The 27,814-nt window shown below is 33.7% G+C and overlaps 1 protein-coding gene across 11 annotated transcripts in view; it reads right to left on the minus strand.

The window, feature by feature from the left end:
- Dmd (dystrophin) overlaps positions 1 to 27,814 on the minus strand; it is a 2,251,111-nt gene that overhangs the window by 1,437,856 nt on the left and 785,441 nt on the right. For all 11 annotated transcript variants that reach the window (XM_076562037.1, XM_076562042.1, XM_076562041.1 and 8 more), the window contains exons 10-12: positions 25,680 to 25,868; positions 24,624 to 24,805; positions 10,981 to 11,131 (exon numbers count right to left, since the gene is read on the minus strand). In XM_076562037.1, the coding sequence (XP_076418152.1) occupies positions 10,981 to 11,131; positions 24,624 to 24,805; positions 25,680 to 25,868 (522 nt within the window). The remainder of the gene's footprint in view (positions 1 to 10,980; positions 11,132 to 24,623; positions 24,806 to 25,679; positions 25,869 to 27,814) is intronic.

Below are 27,814 nucleotides of genomic sequence, written 5' to 3' on the forward strand. Positions count from 1 at the left end.
GACTATTCAAAACCTTCATCTTTAAGTCAAAATTCTGTCTTATGTAATTACAAAAGTGGTTTTCATTATCAAAAATGTACGATTTACATGTATATGTGCTGGCTATTTTATGATCCATTATTTTTATTAAAGTGATGCTTTTGTCACACTGGCAAGGTTAGTAATCTGGCATGCTCCTAATTAAATTTCTATACCATTATTAGATACAAATGTCAGTGATATTTGTTCTCTAATATCAAATAGCAAACTTTTATTCCTTATGACAAGAGAAAAGGGCGACAACGAAATACATTAAAAACCCTTAGATTTGACAAACTGAAGTTTTATCATACCTCTCTTTTTCTAAATAATGCTCTACTTAAAGGACTTTACCAAATTTTAACCTCTTAGTACTGGATCTCAATATTATAATTCAAATGTGATTTACTTCCATAATTCCTTAAAACGTCACCAATAGTACAAACTTTTTTGTTCTGACCAGCCCAAACAGCTTGGGAACACTCATTGGAAAAAGTAACTTCAGTGTTCAAGACCCATGCTACCTTGTTAGTTCTCAATTCGGATATGAGATAATGATTAACTAATGAACACAAGGAAGTATGTAGGTATAGAAAAGTTTTAGACTTACACTTAGATGTAAAGATCAGCCCATATAGAAAGGGAAATATAGTAGAAACTAAAACAAGGTGGGATGCCGTGTTTTTTCAAAATTATTTATTGGTTCCTTTGGTCAAAGTACAGATTCAATGTACCTGGATTCAGCACTGCTGTGGTTACCTTTGTGTACACTTTCTTTCAATCCTCCTACTATATTCATTAGAATATTGACAGCATTCCCAGAAAGTTGACACAAATAGAAACACACATCCCCACTGAAAAACAACGCACATAATGCTTTCTGTATAGGGTCTAAGAATAGCAGCTTCTTCCTCCCAAATAACGTTTAAGGTATGGTTAATTATAAATATTACATTTAAAAAAGTTTACAGCATCCTATCTACCAAACATACTACTTGCAGAGATCTTACAAACACAGATAATTTCTAGGATTAGTTGCCCATCTAGGAAAGTAATGTTTAATATAAAAATCATACAACAAAATGCCCAAGATGTTTATGATTAATTAACTAATTAAAAATTCTGGACACATATTTGCTTAAAATTCAAATCAGAACATCTTATGCTTTCACTAAAAATGATGGAGAAATGGGCCATTTATTTTTGTTATTTTTTCTAGCCACTGCTAATTCCCTGTTTTCATAAACTCTACACTGTACTAGCTTCTATATCCCTAGGTACCCTGAGTGAAATGATCTGGTAATGATTTCCAATTTTATTTTCAGTCAAATATTCACTTCGCTAAGCCTGGCTGCCTGAAGTATTGTCCATCTCCCAGTGTGGATCTATTTAGGGCACATAAACTGTTGTACATTCACTGAATATTTTAAATAATCTTCCCTAGCAGGTTCTTCTCGAAAAGCCTGTATTTTGGTCTTCAATTCTTTACATAGGACTTGATACTTTTATATTAAACTCCATTATTTTTACCTTTTGGCTACAAGGGAGTGTTTTTGTGTCTGACAAGCCTTGGAACTACCAAGTGGGAGAAGACTTCTAAAAAGACAACTTCAACAAGTGAATTTGAGAGACCATAGAAACACTGATTTTCAGCACCTAAAAATGAGTTCCATTATTGAGAAAAACTCTTAATAACAGATACTATACTTATATATAAAAAATCATATTGTCAGTGATTGACAACAATGGGGAACATTAACCAAAATCTATCAGAGATTCAGTATCAGAAAGCTAGTTGCTAGCTTTGATCCCTGTATCTTTTGTTAAATTAAGCTTCAACATTCTAACTAGTGCAAAAGGATATATAGCTATCTAGCATAGCTATGAGACTAAGGTACAATTGATTAGCATTTTGCCCAATGCAACATGAACTATATAAATATTACCAGCCACTTACTTCTGAAACCTCATAATTAGGCATATCCAGTAGAAAGCTGTTAAACCAAGCCACAAGAACCCAGTAGTGACCTGACTACTCTCCCTCATCTAATCAACTGTGCTTTTCGTTGTCTAATAAATGTGCTTCTAGCAATTCATAAAATGCCAGTCTGAAATTGCAGCAAAGTTTAGGGTCTAAAAAGTCTATAATTGATCTAAAATACTTAAACATTTAAAAATATTTCTTTTTAGTATTTGTGTGTATATGTGCCTTGGTGTAAGAGTAGGGGCATTTGGGTGTGTGTGCACACATGTGCATTGGTGTGAGTACAGATGAATGTGTGTATGTCAGGTACACATAGAGACCAAAAGAGCATGTAGATGATCCCCTGGAGCCAGAGTTCTAGGAATTTGTGAGTCACTTGACTTATGTGCTGAGATATGAACACTTGTCTCAGTATAGTAGACAGAAAAGAGCTCTTTTCTGCTTATCCATACCCCATTCCCCTAAAATCCTCATTAAATTTGCATATTATTTATACAAGATTAACAGAGATTCATAATTGGTTAAAGAGTAATGTATAAGTAACTATGTGTGCTCAGCTGTGGATGAATCATCTCTTTCTACCACCCATCATCCAAGACCCAGGGAACATCTTGCAAAGATGTGGGAGTACAGAAAGAATGTAACAGCCAGCAGGTGGGAAGAAGAGTTATGAAATACTGACATGGCACATATGCTGCACACAGCAACTCACAGATACTATGGTTACTTGCACAAGACCAGTCAAAATTTCAGTACAGATAGGGGAGGTGCCCTTGAGGTTGAAACATTGATTGAGGAACTATTGACAATTAATGGCTGCTGAGGAAGACAGAGTTAATTTTCTTTGGGATTGTGGCCACTGGTAGGTTGAATGTATCCCAATTGATGGCCCTACACACATAGGAATGTTGTATGGACAACACTGATTAAACTCAAAGGGTTATCAATAAGAAAAACAGAGAAAGGGACATGAAGTTGAGAAGGAGATGTGGTGGTGGAAAAACTAGAGGGGAGTCAGAACGAGGTAGTGATTGATTAATATGATCAGAGAGTATCATATAAATGTTTGCAAGTTTTGATAAATGAATACAAATATAATTTAAAGTAAAACTGAAGTTTTAAGTTGACAGATCTAAGGATTTTTTGCTGAAAAAATCAGCAAGAGATATGTCATAAGATAAAAATCATAATCACTGAATGGAAGTCCTTAATTTTTTGCCATTATCTCTGTCCCTATAATCAATTAATGTATGCATCCATGTATATGGAATAAAATGCCACAATTAATCTCAGTTAAATTAATCTATTTCTTATTACCCTTCTCAGATAGTAATGCAATTAACATATTGAGCCCATTTCCTCCTTTGCTGTAGCTTTACTTGTCCCTTTAGGTCTAATTTACAGAAAAAGCTACAGTATGAATATAAATATACTACTGCCTTAAATTTTTTATTCTGAGCATACCAGGAACAGTTATCACTAGTGTACTTTTCCATCATGGTTCACTCTAAGTTTGGAGGCCTTCATATATTTAATCTCTGTAATTTACATCTAAAAATTAACAATACTATTAGAGCACTGCTAAGTTTCTGGGCTACTTTCCTTCATGGTCTCTAAACTATAGGTTCACAGGTGGAATCATGATTTAATGAAGCTCCAAAATAGAGGGCATTTTTCTTTGTTTGAACGCAGAAAGATGAAGGTTAAAAACAGGGATCTTCATAAATGTGTCACTCACAAGCATATTTAAAGCATAGACAGGGAGATCCCTTTAGTTTATTAATTCCCTTTAGTTTATTAATTCGAACAGCCTAGATAATACTGCAAGATAAAAAGAAAATTGGAAATTACCAGTTGCTGGAGATGTTACTTTGTGCAATCTCTTAATAAATATTTATTTATATATCAAAATTTCCCTAACACAATTTTAGTACTGGAGTTAAATGAGATAATACTTTAGAATCAGCCAGCACAGTGTTTAGTGGTACTAGAAGGAATAAAGAAATGTGTATTTTATTATGGAATATGTACATATAATTATCCTATTAATAAGCCAAATGCATGGGAATAGCCCACCTGAGTACAATTACTTATTCCTGTTATTCTTGTTAATCATAGTTCATACCTTTTGGTTACTAAATGTTGTCAGTGTGCTTAAATTATAGAACACACCATTAAAATATCATTGAATAAATTTACAATCCTTAGTATAAAGAACTTATGTCTTCAGTTGTTAGGAGAGCATCAGCTACAACACCTAAGAACATGCAGATCATTATTATTTTTACAATAATCACAGACATTATCTAGAATACAGCTGTATTTGCAATCTACCACTTAAAATGGTAGTAGAAAACCTAGTCTTTTAAACTAGATTTAAGAAATTATAACAGTATTATAAACATACAATTATACAGAATGCATGAAAGTGACACTATTTCTTTTACTTTAAATCATATGTATTTATGTTAAGATAATATTACTGTGAAAATGATTCTACAGTAAATATAAATGAAGGTGTTTCATAAGGAAATCAAACTGGCATGGGGACAAAGAAGAAAACCTATGACAAGAAACATGATATAGATCCATGTAAGTCATTTTATAGACATATTTCTTATTCGTCATTAAGAGTTGGTTTTTTGTAGATACACATAATTGTCTTGCTTATTCCAGGTGTGAAATTATTTTGCCCCTGTCAGAAAGGTAGCAATGTTGAGGACAGTTTATGAAATGAAACATTGAAAATTATTAAAACATGTGTTCTGATAAAACATTCCCTAAGCAATTATTTAAGTACTCTGCTAAGGCATTGTAGAAACACAGATGAGCTTTGGTTCTTTGGTTCTAGTATAATATTTTTTTCCTGAGTGTATTGTTTATCTTTACTTACATAGGCATCAAACTTTCATTAAGCACTTACAAGGGCAAAGGCTAGGAATTTGAGTGGGGCTTCACAGCAATAAGAATGGGTAATCTTAATCATCCTTAGGTTAGGAGAGAGCTTGCTAAGCACTAAAAGCAGTATTTGATTTTAAGGCATTCTCTAGGCTTATCTGACTTACTCATCCTCTTCCCAAATACTGCATCTCTTTTTATTGCCTACTTTCTTAGTTCCAACTCTGGTCTTCCAATTGCCTAGTCTCAGAAGCTGTTATTTAAAGCTCTTTTCTCATTCTCTAATTCTAGGCCTGTTGGCTCAGCTGTTAAGCTCCAAAATGTTTCTTACACCCGTTCATAATTTTTTCAGACTGTGCATACTTGCTGGAATAGTCTTCTAAGATGTCATTTTGCCTCCCACTTTCCTGTGATATCATTTCTCTTACTAGACATATTGTACACAAAATTAATTTTTTTTAAATTGCTATTCATTTTACTTTAATTTCAGAGTTAGGGTGGTTCCTTATGACCCATAGAAAAACTGAACCTCTCTGGGTCTCCTATATAATACCTCCCACACTGAAACTGAAATCTTCTAGCTTTGGTGATGTAGAACTTTAATGCAAGATCCAGACCAAATGCACTTCATCCTTTCTAAATTCATTTCCTTTATTCCAACAGATCACCAACTTCAACTCTTATGCCATTTGCTTAATCTGCCTCATGTATGGTTCCTTATTTTTTGTCTCTATCTGGATACTGGACTGTGAGATGCTTGAGAAGGATTTCAGAGACAGTTGGTCTTTGTATTCCTTACTGCACCCAGAAGCTTTAATGAGTGTTTGCTCAGAGCTACTGGGATGCAGAGGGATGAATTGAAAGGTCAGTTCCTTTGGCAGGATTACACCAAACCTTCTCTGTTACATGAACGTCCAGATCATTTTAAAGGTCATCAGATGAGAACATTTCACATTCTTGGCAACTGAAATGTTTGAAATTAACTTCAAGGAAAGAATAGGTGACTGACCTTCTAGTGGGTTATTTGGTTGTATTAATTAGCATTTAACACGGAACATCCACTGGAGTCTGAACATAGTGCACATTACAGTTATAGCTTCATATTTTAATGACTTGTGAGGACATTGTTGATGCTGTCATTGAGGCAATGTTCAAAAATCTAGGTCTGAAAAGATTTGGAAACCTATCTGAGTTACCAAAACTTGATGTCAGTCTGACTGCCATGGAACACAATTTTATCGTGATGCTTTTTCCTTTTGATGGGAATTCCCTCCAAATATTAAATTCCTTTCCAATTAATGAAATCTCCAAACCACAGAAGGCACTTCTTCAATAGTGTTCCTACTAATTTAAGATAATTTCCTTATTAGCTTAACTAAAACACTCCATCTCTCAGACAGAGATTATCAGTCAGGATGATTTCGGACATGTTTCAGTGTATTCAGTCCTCAAAGTAACCCCCTAAATGCCCTCTTCAAAGGAACAGCTAGGAAGATTCAGTGGAAAGGGGTTTGATTTTGTTGTTGTTGTTGTTTTACTTTAAAAAAAACTTGAAACCAATTGAAATATTCACAGTTATCCAGAATTAACCATTTGGCTGACTTTAATAGTAATAACCAATATACTTTCAGTTGCTATTTGGCAGTTTCACTGAAATGTCATATTGTGATGGCATTTCCCCATGATGGAGCTTCCAATATACCTTATAGTGAAGTGGTGCTGGAATGAACATATCAAAGGTTGCTCTCACAAATTGTGCACGTGTGTCTATAACATTCATAGTGCACTTACAAGATTTCCAAATATATATGGTTTTTCAAGACAGGGTTTCCCTGTGTAGTTTTGGTGCCTGTCCTGGATCTCACTCTGTCAACTAGGCTGGCCTCGAACTCACAGAGATCCGCCTGTTTCTGCCTCCTGAGTGTTAGGACTAAAGGTGTGCACTACCAACACCTGGCTAATTCTGCAAATATTTGTATCTTGCTTTTTAGTTAAGGAATATATGCCCTCTGATCAGATCAGAACAACCACCACCACAACAAAAACAGAGATATTTCAAGGATTTTGGGCTATTGACCAACAGTAAAATACTCTAAATATTATCTATGGTAGGCAATGTGGCAATGCAAAAAGAGAAATTAATGATTCACTTTGCTGTCAAAAGGAATTTTTTTCATTTTCTTTGATTTATAGATTTTGGAAAAAATAAATCTATAAAATGAATCAATTATTATTTCAATTATCCACTTATTTGAACTAATTTACCTACAAATACAGAATATGGAAGTTTAACACAAATTATTTCATTTTGCACTTTAAAATTAAAATACCTTTTGTCTTTCCAGTGTTTTAAGTCTATAAACACAAATCTTTCGAAGGTGCATATACATGGCTAAAACTAAGAACTGGCTTTACCCTGAGCCACTAAGCTTATTTTTTTCTATTTTCATTATGAATTACACATAACTATGTCGGAGATATAGCATGTTCCATAATAAACTTGCATATAATCATTTTTCTTCAAATTATTTTCATAAAGCAATTACATATTCATTGGAAATGGCATGTTTTTCCAGTAATGGACAATCTATTCAGAGTTTATGACAATATTAGTCATATATCTTACATTCCATTCACTTTAAATCTTTAAAAAAAAGCATAAACCATTCCAGGTAATTATCAGAAAACATCTTGGATGGTATGTGCAACCTCAATAAAAAATCTGTTCAGAGTATGAATGTTAGGCCTTTGATTAGGTAAACTAGACCCATAATAGCACCAACAGGCTTCCCATGATATTTGGAGCCTCTTTTTCCTGTTTCTTGTTTTGTTTTTGTTTTTTTGTTTGTTTGTTTGTTTGTTTGTTTTCACACTCAAGCATTCAGTATCAGAATTTTCCTTTTGATGTTACATCCTATAGAACTTATCCTTCAGTTTTGTAGAATATTGTTTTAAGATATGTTACATTTGTTTATGCTGTGGAATATTTGTTTAATGATGCAAAGATGTGTTACATTCTTTTATGTTGCATTTGTTTAATTCTGTGAAGCTATGTTACTTTGCCTGTATAAAACACCTGAGGGTCTAATAAAGAGTTGAACAGCCATTAGCAAGGCAGGAGAAAGAATAGGCAGGGCTGGCAGGTAGAGAGAATAAATAGAAGGACAAGAAGAAGAAAGAGAAAAAGAACAAGGAGAGGAGGATGCTAGGGGCTAGCCACACAGCCACACAGCCAGCCATGGAGTAAAAGTGAAAGTAAGATATACAGAAGTAAGAAAAGAAAAGGGCCAGATGCAAAAGGTAGATGGGATCCTTTAAAGTTAAGAAAAGCTGTCAAGAAACAAGCTTAGCTAAGGCTGGGCATTTATAATTAAGAATAAGCCATGTGAGATTATTTGAGTGCTAGCTAGGTGGTGCCCCCTCCAAAAGAGCAAAAACAACCAACAACACTTCAGTTACTTGAAAAAATTTAGATTTCAACACTATTGAACATAGGAAAATTCTAACTGGAAATAATACCAGAAACATCATTTATTTCCAAAGAAAATATATGAGAACTGCAATAGATTCAGTAGATTCTGAAAAAAAAATTAGTTAATGATAGAACTTTGCTGCCTAAGACAAGATGTTTATGTTAGCTACTCTCTCAAAAGAGCAGATCCTTATCAAAAGATAATAGGCTGGGGGCAAAAAATTAATTTGGTAGGTGATGCCATGATATGCTAGGAATGAGTGAGAATGTGAAGCATTCTATGCTGCTTGAGAATCTGATATTTGGTACTGTGTAATACCTTAGATTAGTTCCTTCATAAGACAAGGGATCTTAGGTAGAATGTATCGGTGCTTTGGTAGCATTAAGTTTGCATTCTGTTCAACATCACTGGCTGAGATGCTTCTAGGGACAGCTAATTCTGTCAGGTGAAATGAAGCTGTTTTTGAATACATACTCTCTACACATAATTTCCAGCATAGATCCAGGGGAAAGGGCTAGATAAAGGGTCCATCGGAAGAATACATGTCTCCACAGTGCCAGTAGCACAGTGAGAAATTTAACAGTTAAGCTAACATTTGTAACACATGTTCAATTAATTAATTTATGACAAGTTTAGTCATGGGATCATGTGACAATTGTAACACAGTTGATAGTTCATTTCTCCTGGTGATAGTGATATCATAATTCTTAAATATTTGGTCATAAACCACAATGGAGGTGCTGGAGAGATGGTTTAGTGGTTATAAACACATATGGCTATTGCAGAGAACTTCAGTTGCAATACCAGGACCCATTGCAGAAGGCTCACAAATGCCTATAACTTCAATTCTAAAGAGATATGACACAGACTACACTAAAAAAAAAACTAATAAAAGTAACTTTTAACAGCAACAGCCATTGAACTACTGAAAGAGGGGTAACAACAACAATGATCAGGTCCACTTGTTAGTTAAAATGGAAGTTTATTCAACAAGAAAAATAATCATTTTGGATCATAGAAATAAAAACATCATTTAACTTCGTAGAACTATGATATTTGGTCTTAGAAACTAAGAACGAATTTGGGCACAATAAATATAATAGGAGGTATGAGTTGAGAGAACAGATAAGCCCTTTCCATTTAACAGACAAAAGCAATGCAGATCCTGGGAGTAGCATAAAAGTTGTTCAGACACTTCAGAGATTGCTGAGGGATTAAATATATTTACTGTTCTTGTAGATGACTGTGTGCAATTCTGAGAATCCATGTGTGGTGACTCTTCTATAATTTCAGTTTCAGAGGATCTGACACCATCGTTTGGACTGTGTGACCGGCACTCACATGTACGTACTCCTACACAGACAGACAGACAGGAACACACACACACACACACACACACACACACACACACACACACACACACACACCGACCAAATAAAGTCAGTCTTTATAAATAGAGTGCCCAAAAATGTAATTTCCAATAAAAATAATTGGAGATATACTATTAAAAATATTAGTTGCTGATCTAAAAACTTGAGTTTACCTAGGTTTCTTATATTTCTATTTTCTATTTGCCATGGCTCTGGCCTTGGACTATTTTCAAAGCTCCTGGCTGTATTTCTGCACTCCTGGAGCAGGAAAGTTCCTACTATAACCACAAAACTCACAATAAGTTTTAACATTGATTAGTCCAAGTTGGAATGAACCACACTTGCATTCTGAAACAAAATTGTGTTGATACACAAAAATCATAGGAATTCAATCACAGTAAGGGTAAGCCAACAAAAACAAGAAAAGATTTCCACCAACCAAAATGTGTAAGACTAAATGTATAAGTAATTTGGACAAAGACTCTTACAATTTAAAAATATTGTATTTTATGTAAAACAATGTTACTGATATTTTTAACAAAGTTTGCTCTATTTTAAGTAATTATGAACTGAATGTAAACATATACAAAATGCATCCTTAGACATAATGTTTTAGTGTATATTTTGGGTAATCCTTGAAGAAGCTGTCTCACAGGAAAACACAATTTTATTATTTAACACACTATGCATTATACTCTTCAAGAAATAAGTGTTAATATTTTTCAAAATAAAAATTACTGATTACATTGTATATGATAAAGAATATATACTTTTCTCTGTTTTGTGCTTCTATATCAAAAATAGTTGAGATAGGATTATTTATAAAGAAAAATTATTATTATTTTAGATGTAGACGTTTGGAAGCCAAATTCAAGGTGTCATCTCTTAGAATCTTCTTGCTTGATTCTCATATGGATGTGAAAAGATAGCTGAATACTGCATGACACATCTCTTTATAAGGGACTTAATATTACTTATGTGGGAAGAATTTATAGGGGTTAATCAACTCTTAAAATATCACTTCTTTAAATTATCACATTGGCAACACCCTCTTCTTAGAGGGGAACATTGTCAAAACAGTACAATAATGAATGAAACATTACCAGTCAATTTGAATTATTGACTCTAAGCTTCCTGTCCCATCTGAAAATGTCACATGTGTTCATATTTATATGTAGTATACATACGCACAAATGGTTTTCTAGTCTAGAAAGCAAATACCAGAATGTCTACAAACCTTATGTTGTTGTACTTGGCATTTTAGGTCTTCAAGATCGGGTCCCAAGGGCTCTCCTTCCATTTTCTTTGTTCTCTCTTCTGTTTTTGTTAGCCAGTCGTCTAGCTCTTTTAATTTCTGATTCTGGAGATCCATTAGAACTTTGTGTAGACTAAAAAAATAAAAATTAATAACTATTATGGCCCCTGCTAAAGCAGTTTATTTTTACTAAACACACAATTACATGAAAACAGACATAACTGATGACCTATCCAATTTTTTCTGGCAATTTTTGATATTAAAAACTATAGGAGGAAAACTCTGAAGGTATTATTTCTCTGGCCCTACTATAGCTATTTTGTTCACACACACACACACACACACACACACACACACACACACACACACACACACATATATATATATATATATATATATATATATCATCCTTTCTAAAAAATTTCACATAGCTAACTAAATGCTAACACACTAAATAAAACAAACCGGGCTAGCAATATAGTTCAGTGGGTAAAGGCACTTGCCCTGCAAACATGGTGACCTTATTCAATCTGCACAATCCACTGAAAGTTTGAAGGAGAAAATCAACTCAATAAGGCTGTTCTCTAACCTCAGAACACATGCTGTCATGTACATACCCACCTACCTACACATGCAGGCTCATGCATACATACACACATACACATTCATGCATGTGTACATCCACACAAACACACAGTAATAATAATATTAATAAATAATTAATAACAATAAATAACATTTTAAAGTCAAGTAGAAACTCTCTAAAAATAAATTAATGCATATTGTGTTAATGATGTTTTACATGCCTATGATTTAATAGTAAATATCAGGAACCATTTTCTTTTTTTAATTTCTGGGATAATATGAACATACACATCATACATATTTATGAGGTAGCATGTGGTACTTCAACATATACGTAAATTGCATAATGTCTAAATATGGTTGAACATTCTTATCTCTTCATATATTTTATGTGTCAAATGGCAAAACTTTCAAATTCCATTATTCTAGAACTTTTAAATACATGGTATGTTGCTGTAATCTGAGTCACATGGATATACAATAGCACACCAGAAATTATTTCTCCTATCTAACTATAACTTAGTACCCACTGATCAACTCTACATTGTCATTCTAATAAAATTTTGATCATGTTTTCAATCAAGATATTGAATTTGAATTTTTATTTTTTTCAACCAGTATAATGTGACAGAATTGATAACAAACCAGTTCTAAGTTTAGGCCAAAAGAGACTGAAAGCTTTTTGTCCTGGATTTCCACTTCCCAAGAGGCCAGGATAAAAGATTAAATGACACTAAAGGAGAGAATGCTATCAGAATCTTGAGGTTCCAGCAGAATATAGAATATATCATTGGATACAGAATCTGAAGTATAGATATGTGAAATTATCAGTTGTTTTGAAGCACTAATTTTTTCAGTATTTTTATGCCTAAATAAACCAATTAGTGTTTTCCTTCAAAGATACATGAAATATTAGACAGAGTCATAGTCCAAAGGCATAGATTCACTGCCTACACATCACCCTACAAACAAAATCTTAGATATTTTTGCTTCCATCTCCAGTTTGAGGGACATGAGTTCATATCTTGATCATAACTAGAAAACCATATGGTGAAAATGAAAATACATCTTGATACAATTTTATCCCTTAATTCATCAAAAGCTTACAACTCAAATATAAGTATTTAAGATAAATGTCCTCTACAAAACCTATGTTTAATGTAGTTATGGAAACAATAATAGGCTGAACAGTAATTTGAGTTAGTGATTTAGTATTTTGATTTAATGAGGTCTTTACCAGAAATTTGTATTTACAAACCCAAAATATACATATCACTTGATTTTGAAAATGATTTAGTTTACATAATCTATTGACCTGTAGCATGTCAGGGGTGCATTTATCCAATTATATTGAAATCTGAAATCTGTGAGAATAATCTCCTATTCATCAGATAAAAACTTTCATTTTGGTTTATGGGCAACAGAGATGAGATACAATTCAGTAAAAGGAAAAGGTAGACTTTGCTTATTAAATATCTTAGACAACAAACTCCATTTCAGCATTGAAAAGTATAAAATATAAATCTTCCACTTTCTGTTGTAGTCTCTTTTGGTGAAACTAATCAGAGAATATGATTTTTATGAGAATTGTCCTCAGTATCTTTCCTTGATTTTTCTGTTTATTCTGTTTAGTTTATCAGGATAAATTAAAGATCTCAAAATTTGAACAAAAGATAATCTCAGATTATTACTTACTTTTAAAAAATGTTTTAAGTTTAATACAGCATTGTTAGTTAGGAAAGAATTGCATTTAAAAATATTTAATTATTTTCATCCATAGACATATAGTTCACTTAGCAATTATTTACAGAGTTTCACAACTAGGCTGGAAACTTTGTGATAGTAATTAATAAAGGTTAGTTTAAATATAATTAGATAAGGAGATACATTAACAATTATAATAAGACACGAGAATCATTATCAGTAAAGAAGGAAATCAAGGGTTTTATAGAACTAAATGAAAATGAAATACAGCATACACAAACTTACGGAACACAGTGAAGGTGTATGTTCTAAGAGCTAAGTTCATAGCACTAAGTGCCTACATAAATTTAAAAAATGGAGGGAACTTATGCTAGCAACCTAACATCACACCTGATATCTCTAAAAGAGAAAAGAAGAAATCATGCCCCAAAGTAGTAATGACAAGAAATAATAAAGCAAAAAGCTGAAATCTATAAAAAACAAACAAACAAATAATACAAAGAATCAATTAAACAAAAAGTTTATTCTTTCAGAAACTAAAGAGTGATGTTCTAGATAACTTCAATCTATGACACAACTTACCCCAAATCTGCAAAGAGCAACAGCAAATACCCAGGGAAATATGGGGATTTACTTTGATAATGACTATTCAATTCTTATCCTAACTTCACCTCAAGCTACAGAGCCAAGTGAACACAAATGGCCTAAAATTGAGTTCTGACCCAAGCTCCCGAAGATAGTTATTTCATGTGTTCACAACTGGAAATCAACCTTACACTAATTCTAAAATACAAGCAACTAAATACTATGGCAAGATAATGCCATAGACATGCATAAAAACATAGAATAATGCATTCCATAATAGAAAGTCTTCTGAGAAACTTGTTTTATTATTATTATTTTTTTTTTTTTTTTTGGTTTTTCGAGACAGGGTTTCTCTGTGTAGCTTTGCGCCTTTCCTGGGACTCACTTGGTAGCCCAGGCTGGCCTTGAACTCACAGAGATCCGCCTGGCTCTGCCTCCCGAGTGCTGGGATTAAAGGCGTGCGCCACCACCGCCCGGCTTGAGAAACTTGTTTTAACTGTGTACTATTTTGTTTCTTTACCACATATGTGGGCTAGATATTGAAAATACTAGTTTATATATCAGATGTGGCCTCATTAATAGAAAATAAATCCAATTATTGCCAATAGTTAAAAATATTAGGCATCATTCATAAACTTAAGACCTGACCACTCTTGCTAATCTATAATCATGTTGAGAAATCCCAAACTTGCCTACCCACATGGCAACAATCTTTCAATTTAAATCTTAATCATATTTCACACATCAGTCCTAAATTTTCTAACTTACTAGCTTCTTTTTCTTTATTTTTTTTTTTTTTGGTTTTTCAAGACAGGGTTTCTCTGTGTAGCTTTGTGCCTTTCCTGGAACTCACTTGGTAGCCCAGGCTGGCCTTGAACTCACAGAGATCCGCCTGGCTCTGCCTCCCGAGTGCTGGGATTAAAGGCGTGCGCCACCCCCCCACCCCACCCCCACCCCACCCCCACCCCCGGCAACAAAGAAATCTGTAACTGGTTGTGATCATTTAGTTGTAAACACCACTACCCTCGGACCAACCCTTACCAGCTTCTGTACTACACTTTTTCTTCTTCATACCCAACTCCCCTCATTCATTATGCAATTTTTATCACTCATACAGCCAGATACTTGTGTTTGCTGCCCCATGATCTGTGGTATGCCTTCCCAGACTTAAATACATACACATCAGCTTAAAATACTGCTTTAAATTCATAGATTTGATTAGGCAGAGTTCAGGGAATCCTGCAGAAGAGGACACCAAAGGATTATAGGAACCAAGAAGACCACAAGCAAATCGCCCATAGAATCAACTAAGCAGCGGCCATAGCGGATCAGAGACTGAACTCGCAATCAGGCAGCCTATATGGATCTGATTTAGGTCCCCTGCATATATGTTATGACTGTGTAGCTTGCTGTTTTTGTGGAACACATACTAGTGGGAACGGAGGGAGGCTGTTTCTGATCCTTTTGTCTGCTTTTGGGACCTTTCTCCTCCTACTGAGTTGCCTAGACCAGCCTTAATATAAGGGGTCATGCCTAGTCTGAACTTGTTATGACATGTTTAGTTGATAAACCTGGGAGGGCCGCCTTTTTCTGAAGGGAAGGGAGAAGGGGATCTGGGGGAGAGAGGAGAAGTGGGGACTGGGAGGAGAGGAGAGAGAGAAAACTGCAGTTGGGATGTAATATATATGAAGAACAAATAAAAAAGAAAAAATCACAGGTTTGAGCTTGAAATATAACAAGCTTGTCTATGTAAATCCAGTGTTATTATCTCATAAATTGCACTCTGCATAACAAGAATCCAGGTGAGACAATTTTTTTTTTATTGTAAACCACTGCAACTCCTTTTATGGTAAGTTCTAGAGAAATTATTTACCAATTTCTCAAACTCTGGAAGAGTATGAAGAAAGATTCAAAATGGGCAAACACTCTTGACTTAAGTGACATTTTGTCAAAAGACAGCAGTATATACTGTGACCTAATTATGCACTCTTAACTTTGAATTATTTCACTCTCTTATAACCAAAACATTTTATTAATTTGAACAATGTAAAATTGTTGATATTGAAACTTTTGCCCATTGAAATAACAATTACAATATGGATCAGCTAAAAGCATGACTGCAATGAAATACTTTTATATTTTCAAGTAACATTCTAAAGATATGGATGTATTTGAAAAAAACTGTCAAATTCACAAAGTGAAAACTTATCATTCACGTAAAAGAATTTTCATTATCCTTGCTTGCTATTTTTTTTCAAATGTTATTTAGAATGTGAAGTAGAAGTCAAAGGAAGATTTAGCATACATATCTAAGATGATATTGGAACTATTATAAGATTTTGAAGGCAAAAAATGATCCTGACAATATTGAAAGATGGTTAAGATTTCAGAGTTTGCATTTTGGCAAACACCATTCAACCCTTATGGTCATTAAATACAGATTATAAAATGCCTTTATTATGCTGAGGAATGTCACTAATCTCTCTGGGACTTTTTTATGAATGGATGTTGGATCTTGTCAAAGCCTTTTCTGAATCTAGTGACATTATTGTTTGACATTTTTCTTTCAGTCTGTTTATGTGGTGAATTGTATTTATGTATGTTGAACCATCCCTGCACCTCTGGGATGAAGCCTACTTGATAATGGTGGGGAATCTTTTGGATTCAGATTGTACTATTTTATTGAGAATTTTTGCATATGTGTTCATAAGCAATATTGTTCTGTAATTATCTGTCATGGTTGAATCTTTGCTGGTTTAGGTATCACGGTGTTGGGGCCTCAGCTATTGGCATCTGCTTGCAATGGTAAAAATGAATTCTTGCTGGGTATTTTAACCACATTTAAAGTTAGACCTTGTACCCAGCAGTAGATGGCCTACACAGAATAAACACAATGGTGTTATTGTAGATTTATTGTCTCATATTGTTTTCTGGAGGGAGTATTTTTTGTCATACTGATCTTTTGTTTATGTTATTTTTTCCATTTTTTTTACTTTTATGGGTTCTGTGTGTGTGTGTGTATGTATGTATGTGCGTGTGTGTGTGTATGTTGTGTTGCATTTCTTGTGCTTTTTCTTTACTTTTTATTCTGGTTTGGTAGATTTTTTTGTTTGTTTTCAAAAAAGAGAAAAAAAGAGCATGGGGATGGATTGATAGGTGTAGGAGGGAAGGACCTAGGAGGAGTTGGGCAAGGAGTAACTGGTATCACATTATATTGCATGAAAAAATTTATTATATATGTGTATATAATCATTAAATATATTACATATATAATACAAATATAAAGTATATAATGAGTGATATATAATATGTAAAGGCAATATATATATAATATACAATATGTGACATATAATATGTGGCATATAATGTGTGATATACAATATGTAGTATGTGACATATAATATGTGATATGTAACATGTGATGTATAATGTGTTATATGTGATATATGACATATAATTTGTACCATGTGATGTATAATATGTAATATGTGATATAATATATGACATTTAACAGGTTAAATCCAATATATAACATATATCACTTGATATATGTCATGTGATATGTAATATGTGTTATATGATATATGAAATGTGATGTATATTGTATTATATGTAATAGTATGTAATATATGGTATGTAATATATACATACATACATATATATATAGTTAATCATTAAGGACTGAATGAAGCTAATAAAGTAGATAGATTGGAAAACATGGAGGTTTGCTAGGCAACATAGAACTGTAGACTTATTAGACTTTAAAATTAGTCCTACTAGGATATGTTTTTCTATAAGATAAACAAAATCAACCTCAGAGTGTACTTAACAATATATGTCAAAGTACAGATTCTAAGTTAGCAGTGAAGTGGTGAGACCTGAAATTCCACATTTCTAGTAAGCACCAAGCTAAGGTTAACTAAATTGTTGATCCTTAGATCAAACTATGAAAAACAATACTGTAACTACCTTATTATTGAATTTCTGCCTATGGAATGCATTAGGGTAAGGATGGTCTAGAGATTAAGGGAGTTCCCAACTAATGACCAGTTTAGTCTAAAACTCATGCCAGGAGATTAAACCCACCACTGGCATGCCTCATACCAGGACCCACAGGTTGGATGACCCAGAGACCTAGGATAGAGCCAAACATGACTAAAGGAAAAAATGTCAATGTAATGATGCCTAATGATATTCTGCTATTCTCATAGATTGCTGCCTAGCCCAATTGTCATCAGAGAGGCTTCATCCAGCAACTAATGGAAACAGATGCAGACCCCCAGCCAAACATTAGGCTGAGCTTGGGGAATCCTGCAGAAGAGGGGGAGAAAAAATGGTAGGAGCCAGAGGGGTCAAGGTCACCACAAGAAAACTCAAAGGATCAACTAACCTGGGCTCATAGGGGCTCACAGAGACTGAACGGACAACCAGGGAGCCTGCATGGGATTGATCTAGGCACTCTACATATATGTTACTGTTGTGTACCTTGGTCCTCTTGTGGGACTCCTAACAATGGGAACAGAGGCTATCTCTGACTCTTTTACAGGCTTTTGGGACCCTACTCTTCATACTGGGTCACCTTGTCCAGCCTTAAGACATGGGGGGGTGCTTAGTGTTACAACAACTTGATATACTGTGTTTGATTGATACTCATGGGAGACCTGCCCTTCCCTAAACAGAAATATAGAAGCAGTGGATTAGTAGGTGGGAATAGAGGGAGTGGAGGAAGGATTGGGAGGATAGCAATGCTGTGGGATGGTCAGTATGTCAAATTGCTCTGATTGGTCAATAAATAAAACGCTGATTGGCCAGTGGCTAGGCAGGAAGTATAGGCGGGACTAACAGAGAGGAGAAAAGAAAGAACAGGAAGATGGAGGGAGTTACTGCCAGCCTCCACCAGGACAAGCAGCATATGAATACGCCAGTAAGCCATGAGCCATGTGGCAGGGTATAGATTTGTGGAAATGGATTAATTTAAGCTATAAGAACAGTTAGCAAGAAGCCTGCCACGGGCATACAGTTTGTAAGCAATATAAGTCTCTGTGTTTACTTGGTTGGGTCTGAGCGACTGTGGAACTGGAGGGTGACAAAGATTTGTCCTGACTGTGGGCAAGGCAGGAAAACTCTAGCTACATAGCAGGGAGGGTAAACTGTGATTGGAATGTACAATAAATAAACAAATTATAAAAATGTTACAATAGTTGTAATTTTTAAAATTTAAATTAAAAATTTTGCTCTATTAGTTACAGGTAATTTTGACACTCTAAGATCTTATTCACTTATACGATAATAGAAAGCCCAGCCTCAGCTTAGATAATTTCGCCAGTATGGAGGGTCTGATAAAATGTTTGGCATAAGTGGATATATGATAAATAATTCTTAAGCAGGTGACTAGTATAACTTAAATATCAGTTAAGCATGAGGTATAGATAAAATTCAGATATATCAGGATTAATTTCAGAGTAAATTTATAAAAGTCTAATTCTTTAGATCTGTCCCTCTTGACTAGCACATTAATTGAACATGAATCTATATTAGTTATAAATCAGAGTACAATCAATTTGTCTCAAGCCAAATGGACATGTTACTCTTCTACATTTAATATCCTTCTCCCATAGGACATTTCTCCTTGTTTGTTTCCACTGACTGAGCTACTTTCCTGGCTTGTACCTCACAACTGTTTGTGTAGTATTTGTAATTAACACTCAACCTGAAAAGTATCCCCTGTTTTGAAATAACAAATATGTTTCACTCTCTGAATATACTCCATATCTTCTTTTCCTTTTTATTATCTGTGAGCATCATATGACAATATATGGCTTCATATTCATAAGACATAAGACAAAGTTGTTTTGTTTATAACTAAGTCAGTGCTGGGAATATAGTAGATAATAAATGTCATTTAGATGGATGAATGCATGAATAAACTTAGTTTGCTAATTAGTGTTATTTATCTTCAGATGAAAGCACTCTTCCAAAAATGCTATACTTTAGTTTACATATATTCTAGAGATTCAGATTTTCTGTTTGTAATTAAAACTCTATAAGCAGCATACTTTATATTAGTATAATACAGGATGTCCATATTTTGCCCCATTAGTCTATCTTATTTTCATCTTTGTTAGAAAAAACTATCATGGCTACATGTATTTGACCTCATTTGACTTAAAATATTTTAGAAACTTGTCTATAATCCAGCCAATAAGTTGTCAAAGCTCATATATTCTCCCTATTATATATTCCTGTTCTTTCAGAATCTTTCTATTTCAGTAAACACCTGTGGAAGAAATCATTAATATTTGAGGTCTGAATGAAACATTAGCAACAGCATGCTTAAACTTTGAAGGAACTTAAAATATTTGTTTCATCCTAATTGATATAAATATGGAGACAGAACATATAATTTAACACATGTCAACAAAGGAGTATGGATATACTTTTAAAATTATTTAAGTTAGGTCAGTGATTCTCCAGTGTGTTTGGAAATCACCTGGGATCTTGCTAAATTGCAGATTCTGGTTCTATAGAGGAGACTTAGAAAAATATACTGCACTTTTCAAAAAGTTCTCAGGTGATTCATATACTTCTGGTCCTAGGAACTCCTAGATGTGAGAGGACATCACATCAGCACCATGGTGTGAGATAATAAAAGCAATACTGTATCAAACTGTGACATATAATGAACACCAGGAATTTGACATCATACACATTATGATGTTCACTGCTTGAAAATTCAATTCAAAGATTACAAGTATCTGCATAATCTCATTAAATATGCAATACATTAGTTAATTAATTTTTGAGACAATACTCTATCTATCCACTTCTCACATGTTATCTAATTTCATGATTGAGACAAATATTTGGAAAAACAAGAATCATATTTGTGAAGATATATTTTTCTCCCCATTCAAAGTGTTTATGATAATTCATAGTGTTTTTTTTTATTTTATGTCTTGGGTTTAATCCAGATACTATTCATATCTCCCCTGCTGCTGATGATGTGAACTGTACCATAGCTTCACTTGGCCTCCTTACTGATTTCCTTTCATTGTTCCTTAACTATCACAAAGGTTTTAGTTCCCCCCTGCATGTCATAACCACAATTACCATAGAAGTTGATGGAACTTGCTATGCTTATCTTTATTAGTCCTCATAGAAATATCAGGAAATCTCCTTTGCTCTCTACAGGTGGCAATTTTTTTCAACAAAATTAATTAGTTTATTCATGGTGAATAAATCTTCCGTTGTCCCCGTGCCAGTTGGCTTCTTGTGCTTCCACAGTAGGAAGTTTTTTTTTTTTTTCTTATCCCTTCCTCTCACTCATCTCCTACCATCCTCAGGGTATTACACAGCAGGAAAACCCAAAAAACAAAGATCATTTAGCTTATTTTTCAACAGATTTCTAGCTTAAGAATGTCAGCATGTAGTATGTTATTTCATTTTGAAATCAGTGGTACTTTGTTCTCTCATTTGGTTTCCAAAATTATTTTTAGAGATCTACACTGGAAAAATATCAGGCTAGTGATAATTAAATAATTCATAACCATACATATCTTACCAAATATTGTTGTGTAGCTTTCCAGAGTCAGTTTATGGCCATAAAAGTTGATATTTGGAGAGGTAAGGAGTCATAAAGGAAAGTATCACATAATAATAATAGTAACAGTAATAATAATAATTATAGAAGTACTAGTAGGAATAGTAATGGAAAAAGAATGTAGAAAAAAATATTTGTATTCACGGACTGGTATGCCTCTATAAGCATATTTTTCAATGTTCTAATTGTATAAACATAATTGCTAATATAATGTTAATTACTCTGGTCATGTTCCCCAAACCTCAAGAAAAGATATTCCAAGATATTTTTCCTAAACATCAGTGAAGAAATTAAGAAATTAGAAAATGGTGGAGAAAACAGCTGAAAATTATATACTAGGTAGAGTAAAATAATGTGGTTAAGAAATAGCTAGCTTTGTGCCAGTTCTCTTATTCATCACTGTATCATTCTTCATTACACATTGTAGCAATTTTGCTTCAAAAATTATTTTTAATAACATATCACAAACAATGTGCCTATTTTAGGATTTTATATTAGCTGTTCCCACTTGTCAAATTCTCTAACTCCTCATCTCCTCCTATTCAAATCTCAAACTAAATGGGACCAACTATGAAATTTTTCCTTGGATCAAAATGTCTAACCTTTCAATGATTCCCTAGCACATTGTAACATTTTCAAATAGAGTCTAATTAGGTATTTCCTCATGGTCTTTAATTATTGGATGTCAGGTACTCTAGAATACAATAAGGTTCATGAGAACTGCAAAGTTTTACATCTTTTGATAATTAGAGTGTCCTCCAGACTTTTACTTCAATCAGAAAAATTGAAGCACACAAAGAATATTTGCTAATATTTGTAAATAAAGATAAAAAGGGACATGGAAGATATACCTTTTTACAAATATTCATATATTTATTTTTATTTTCTTAAACAAAACAAAGTAATATGCATTGCAGAAAATGAACTTATGTCTCATTTTTAAAACTATGTAAAATGTTCTATAAAACCTTAGTCTGCCTAAAACACTGCCCTTACCTTTTTATAATCATCCAAAAAAGGTGAAGCACAAAAGCCCTAAAACTGAAATAATGTTGTTTTGTTGTTCTTGTCACCAATTGTAGCTAGGTAGCAATATTGTCATTTTAGGATTCAAATCATCCAGAAGAGTGCAAATGAACATTTTTGTAAATGGTATAATAAAACACATGGAATTTTAATTCTAGGTTGAATTTACATTTTCTTACAAGTCAGTCTCAAAGTGTAATTAATTAATTATTACAATTAGCATATATCACATTGTTTTCTACTTGAAATATTAATTATCTAGAAAAGGTACATAAAAGGAAGATATGTGTGGCTATAGGGAGGGTAGTAAATAGGAGACTGGCTTTTTTAGATAATCAGTTTTTTGAGGTTATGATGGTTATGTTGCAAATAGAATACCTACCTGATAAACTATGGATATCTGACTAAAATTTGACAGCTCTATTTCTTATGACGTATGGTGATAAATATGTGGAATAAAAATATTTTCTTATGGGATTTACGGAAAGCTGGCTGAATAATTATAATTTTCACTTCTAGGGTTAGTTAAAATAATTGCACTGATAATAACAGGGCAATCACGTCAATGTGTAGACACTAGTATATTCTGGTTTGAAACATATAGTTGTGAAAATTCTCTGTCATAAATTATGCCTTTCTTATTCTTTCAAAAAAGGGAGCATAAAAATGTGTTTTCTACCTCCCTGTTGCCACACCATAATTTAGTACTGGCACAGCAATCCTCCCAGCATATCTAATGAGTTTCTTGGTCCTATTTTAAAGCTTTAAATCTTCATAAATAATAGCTAAGTAAACTTAAGGCACTTGGACAATTTCTTTAGCTTAATGTATTCAAATCCACCATTGGCACTTCATTTCTTTTCATTTAAATATAAATCTATCTTGTCTCATGAGGCTCTACATGAATACACACACCTAACAATATAAATCAAAGCAACACATGCAGAATGATGAAATCTGCTGGTTACCTTTGGAAGAAATAGGCCATTTTCAGAAATGTCTCAAAATCTCCTTTTTTTAATAAGTCATACATATTCTTAAACTGATTCACAGCCACACTGTGTTCAAATGAGAATTTTTCACACATAATTGAGAAACTTTTCTCCATGAGTATATTTATAAATAGATGAGTAATATTTTGAATGCTTCTTCAGAAGAGAAGTTTCCTGTCACACATTACTCATCAAAAATTTTATGCCATGACTTTTTATATGGTTCTATGGCTGCTACATTCATACTGTAACTTTTGTATTAAATCTTAAAATATTAAATAGGATAATGACAATTCTCAAAAGCTTAATTATGTAGATAGTCATCTACCTACCCAGCATCTCTACTTAATTAGCTAAAGTGTAAATAGTTATATTACAAACAAACATCCAGCTATAACATTTCAGAAAACAAAACAAAACTAACTTTAAAAACCCTATATGCCTTCGGTTTAGAATCCAGAGTAAAATATAAAACTATATCAAAATAATAGCAAAATACCTAAATGTTGCCTGTTTTTAAGGTGGACCTTCACAGGGCTTGAAGTCCCTAATGAGAACTTGCTGCTACTCTTGTAGAGGAGCAGGGTTCAATTCCCAGAACCCCCATCATGGTTTATAACCATCCTTAACTCTTGGTTCTGGTGCCCTCTTCTGCCCTTCAAAAGCATCATCTGTATACCTGGTGCACATAAACTCATACAAATACTCATATACACAAAGTGAAAATAAATAAATACATAAAAATACATTTTCAAAGATGGGAAGGCAGTATGATGTTTATGATCACCTTCTGGCTTGCCCTTCTAATTATCTAGTATTTCATGCATGTAATACTAAAATTAATGTTAATTATAAGCCAGTAAGGATTCACCTGGAAGCAGTTTATAGAGGTTTACACTTGTAATCCTAGCTACTCTGAAGGTTGAGGCAGAAGATTAGAATTACAACATCAAATTGGGCTTCATAACAAGTTCAAGGCAAGCCTCAGAAGATTGGTCAGATCCTGTCTCAAAATACAAACATTCTAGAGATATTGCTCAAAGAAAATGTCCTTGCCTGGTATGTATAAGCTGTTATGTTCAACACACACACACACACACACACACACACACACACACACACACACAACTTACTTGCTTTGCTTTTCCATGCTAGCTACCCTGAGGCACTCCCATCTTGAATTTAGGAGATTCATTTGTTCTTGTACTTCAGTTTCTTCATCTTCAGATAATTTTCCTTTTCCAACTATTCGACTTCCTAACTGTAGAACATTACCGACACGTCCTTGGTGGGATGTTAAATCCATCATGAACCCCTGACAAGAAAAAGTTAATGATTGTAATCAGCACTTTAGGAAACCATTGGGAATTTGAATTTGATTATTTGCAATTTTAAACCTGCATCCCATTTAAATGCATATTCTCATTAAGTGTATCTTTGTTTTTATATCATGGAATTTTACATCACTTTAAATATGAAGTATGGAAAATTATGATCTTAGGACAACTTCTGAGGAAGAATATCCTATGTGGAGCATTTTAGGGCAGAATATTTATTAAGCAGATCATAGGAGTACCTGCAGAAAAGTTAAAGAAGCAGGAAACGGCTGTACATGCTTATTATCCCAGAACAAACGAGAATGAGGCAAGAGGATATCCATTACGTCAAGGCAAATCTCAGTTACATAAATAGTATCAGGCCTTCTAGAAATGTGTGAAAGACCTGTCTCAAGTAGGGGAAACAAAGGGTATGCTATGTGGGTACTAATCTGAGCAAGTGTATAATCTCAGGTAATTTCTCTCACTGAAGATCCCTCAACTTGCTTCCACACATATACTCATGATGTGCCTTAGAACTGTTATGCAGGATGATAAGTAGGTGCTCTGGAATGTACTTGAGAATGAGGGCTCAGTTTTGCTCTGACACAAAGGAAAAGGCTGTATTTTTTTGTCCTAACAGTCATTGCAAAGCCACTATCAACACCTCAGACTTGTCCCCCAAAGCAGAACTTCAAATGCTGGTTGCTCCCATCCAAAGCACAAATGTTATTTGTTAACATCTCATCATTAACACACAGATAAACAAACAGATTTCCAAAATGGAAGTGTCATACACTTTTTTCAGAATAACTGACAGACTTGTCACTGTAAATCATGGCTTTAGCTTCATAAATCAGTGTTTTGCTTTACCTCATGAGCATGGAACTGTTCTTTCACTTTTTCAACATCATTTGAAATCTCTCCTTGGGCTTGCAGTGTGTCCTCTGCACACAGAAGCCACGAGAGCACTTCTTCTAAAGCAGTTTGGTAACTATCCAGGTTTACTTCAGTCTCCATCAGTGAACTGCCAAATGCCTTATCTTGAGAAGCTTCCAAATGCTAAACAATAAAAAATTGGTGTTATACAATTAGTTGTTTTACAGACTGCTTTCGGTACATGAAATGATAAATTGAAGAAAATATTTTAAATGCTAGAAATGTCCACTTGCATTATCAGAGGCATGAACAGCAAACACATAAAATAGTGAGCCTGCATTTTAACATTCTCATGAATACACACACAATTTCTCAAATGAAACTTGAAATCCACACCAAATTAACGTTTTAATAAAGCTCATCTGTATTACACTAAAGAGTGACTCACTGCATCTTCTCTTTATGTTGAATCTTAAATGCTATGAAATGGCATTCACAAGTTCATTTTCCATTCATATATACATCAGCTACATATGTGTAAGTGTTTATGAAAACAATTTTTTAAATGTTTGAATAAATATCCAAAGATCCCAACAGTATATCACTTGCATCAATTATTTAGTACCAGAATACAATGATTGAGTATGAAATATTATGAGAAAGATGTGAAGTATGCTCCACTCAACTTAATTAGGCTAACATTGAGCAAGATGTCAAACTGTTTTCTTAGACTACCTGCTAGGCCATTAAAGCTAAGGAGAAAAGGCGATTTAAAGTAGTCATAATCTAAAGAGTGAATCTAATCACCTATGAAGTGATTGATAAAAAGTTATCATAAACTGACCTCATAAACCTTAATTATTACCCTATTCAATGGCATATAAGGAAAAGCAAAGAGATTAATTATAGATATACATTGACATTGAGAAAGGATTCTGCTGCAGTGACTGAAGTGTACTGCATGGCAGTGACTTGGCCCCACCTAAATAGAAACAAGGTAGTTTACAACACAAAATACTGGCCTCTAAACCTTGGATATCTTGGCAGTTTCTGCTGTTATACAATTGATATTCAATGATAAGGATGCTCTCCTGGGATAACCTATGTGCCGCTTTACTTTTATATTGTCCAATAACCAAGTGAAGCAACAACAGAACCCTGAACACATGAGAAAGTCTGCAGTTTTTTTTTTTTAAAAAAAAATCAAGTGCATGAATAGATTCTGTACTTGAAAATCAGAAAAAAAGAACATACTCTTAAGGGCTTCACCCAGAACTGTGAGACATAGACAAATATCTGATAGAATGAAGCAGATGAAAGTGAGCATTACCTCTTAGGGTCCCTTTTTGCAACTTCCTTCTTAATTTTGACTTGACACTTAACTGTGGAGAGTATTTTGAGAGGAAAAGGAACAATACACCAAGGAGCTAGATTTAAGCTGTAAACCTTTCAGAAACTATCTTGCCTTTGAGTGTTCCCACACAAATAGTCACTCTTGTACTTAGGCTCTGTTTATAGTAGTGAGGCTGAGTACTTTTCACTTATCAGAATGGCCTACACTTGTCAGTTCCTTATACACAGGAAACAAGTACAGCATTCACGAAGATATCACAGCAACAACTACTGTTGTCTTAAGTTTAACATGAATGATCAAGGATATTGATCATGTCCTTGATTACCAAGATAACATTCCCATGTTAGCCAACCACTTATGCTGAAATCAATGATACATAAAGGAAATGTACAATGATTCACAGTTCCTTTTTGAGACAAGTCCTTCTTTCCTCAGTTAGATGAAGAGAATTAGAATAAAAGCTTAGGAGGAAGTCAAATAAAAACATCTGGGTTCATTTTGTCTTTACACTTTCTAATAGAAATAAAATCTATAGGAACACAGTAGTAACAGACTGCAAAATACATAACCTAGCAAGTTTGAACTCTTATTTGCTTCCATAACTAGAATTACACAACATAATAGAGACCAGTGAAGTTCACCCTAATACTGTAATTTTTATTTTCTTGATTGAATCTAATGCTAAATAACAAATGAATAATATTATGAAACACTTGATAGAATGCTTAACTTAATATAAACACATAAGTTATCTATAGTTATAATTATTAATGAG

This window comes from Peromyscus maniculatus, chromosome X (assembly GCF_049852395.1).
Source record: "Peromyscus maniculatus bairdii isolate BWxNUB_F1_BW_parent chromosome X, HU_Pman_BW_mat_3.1, whole genome shotgun sequence".
Classification (NCBI taxonomy): Eukaryota; Metazoa; Chordata; class Mammalia; order Rodentia; family Cricetidae; genus Peromyscus; species Peromyscus maniculatus.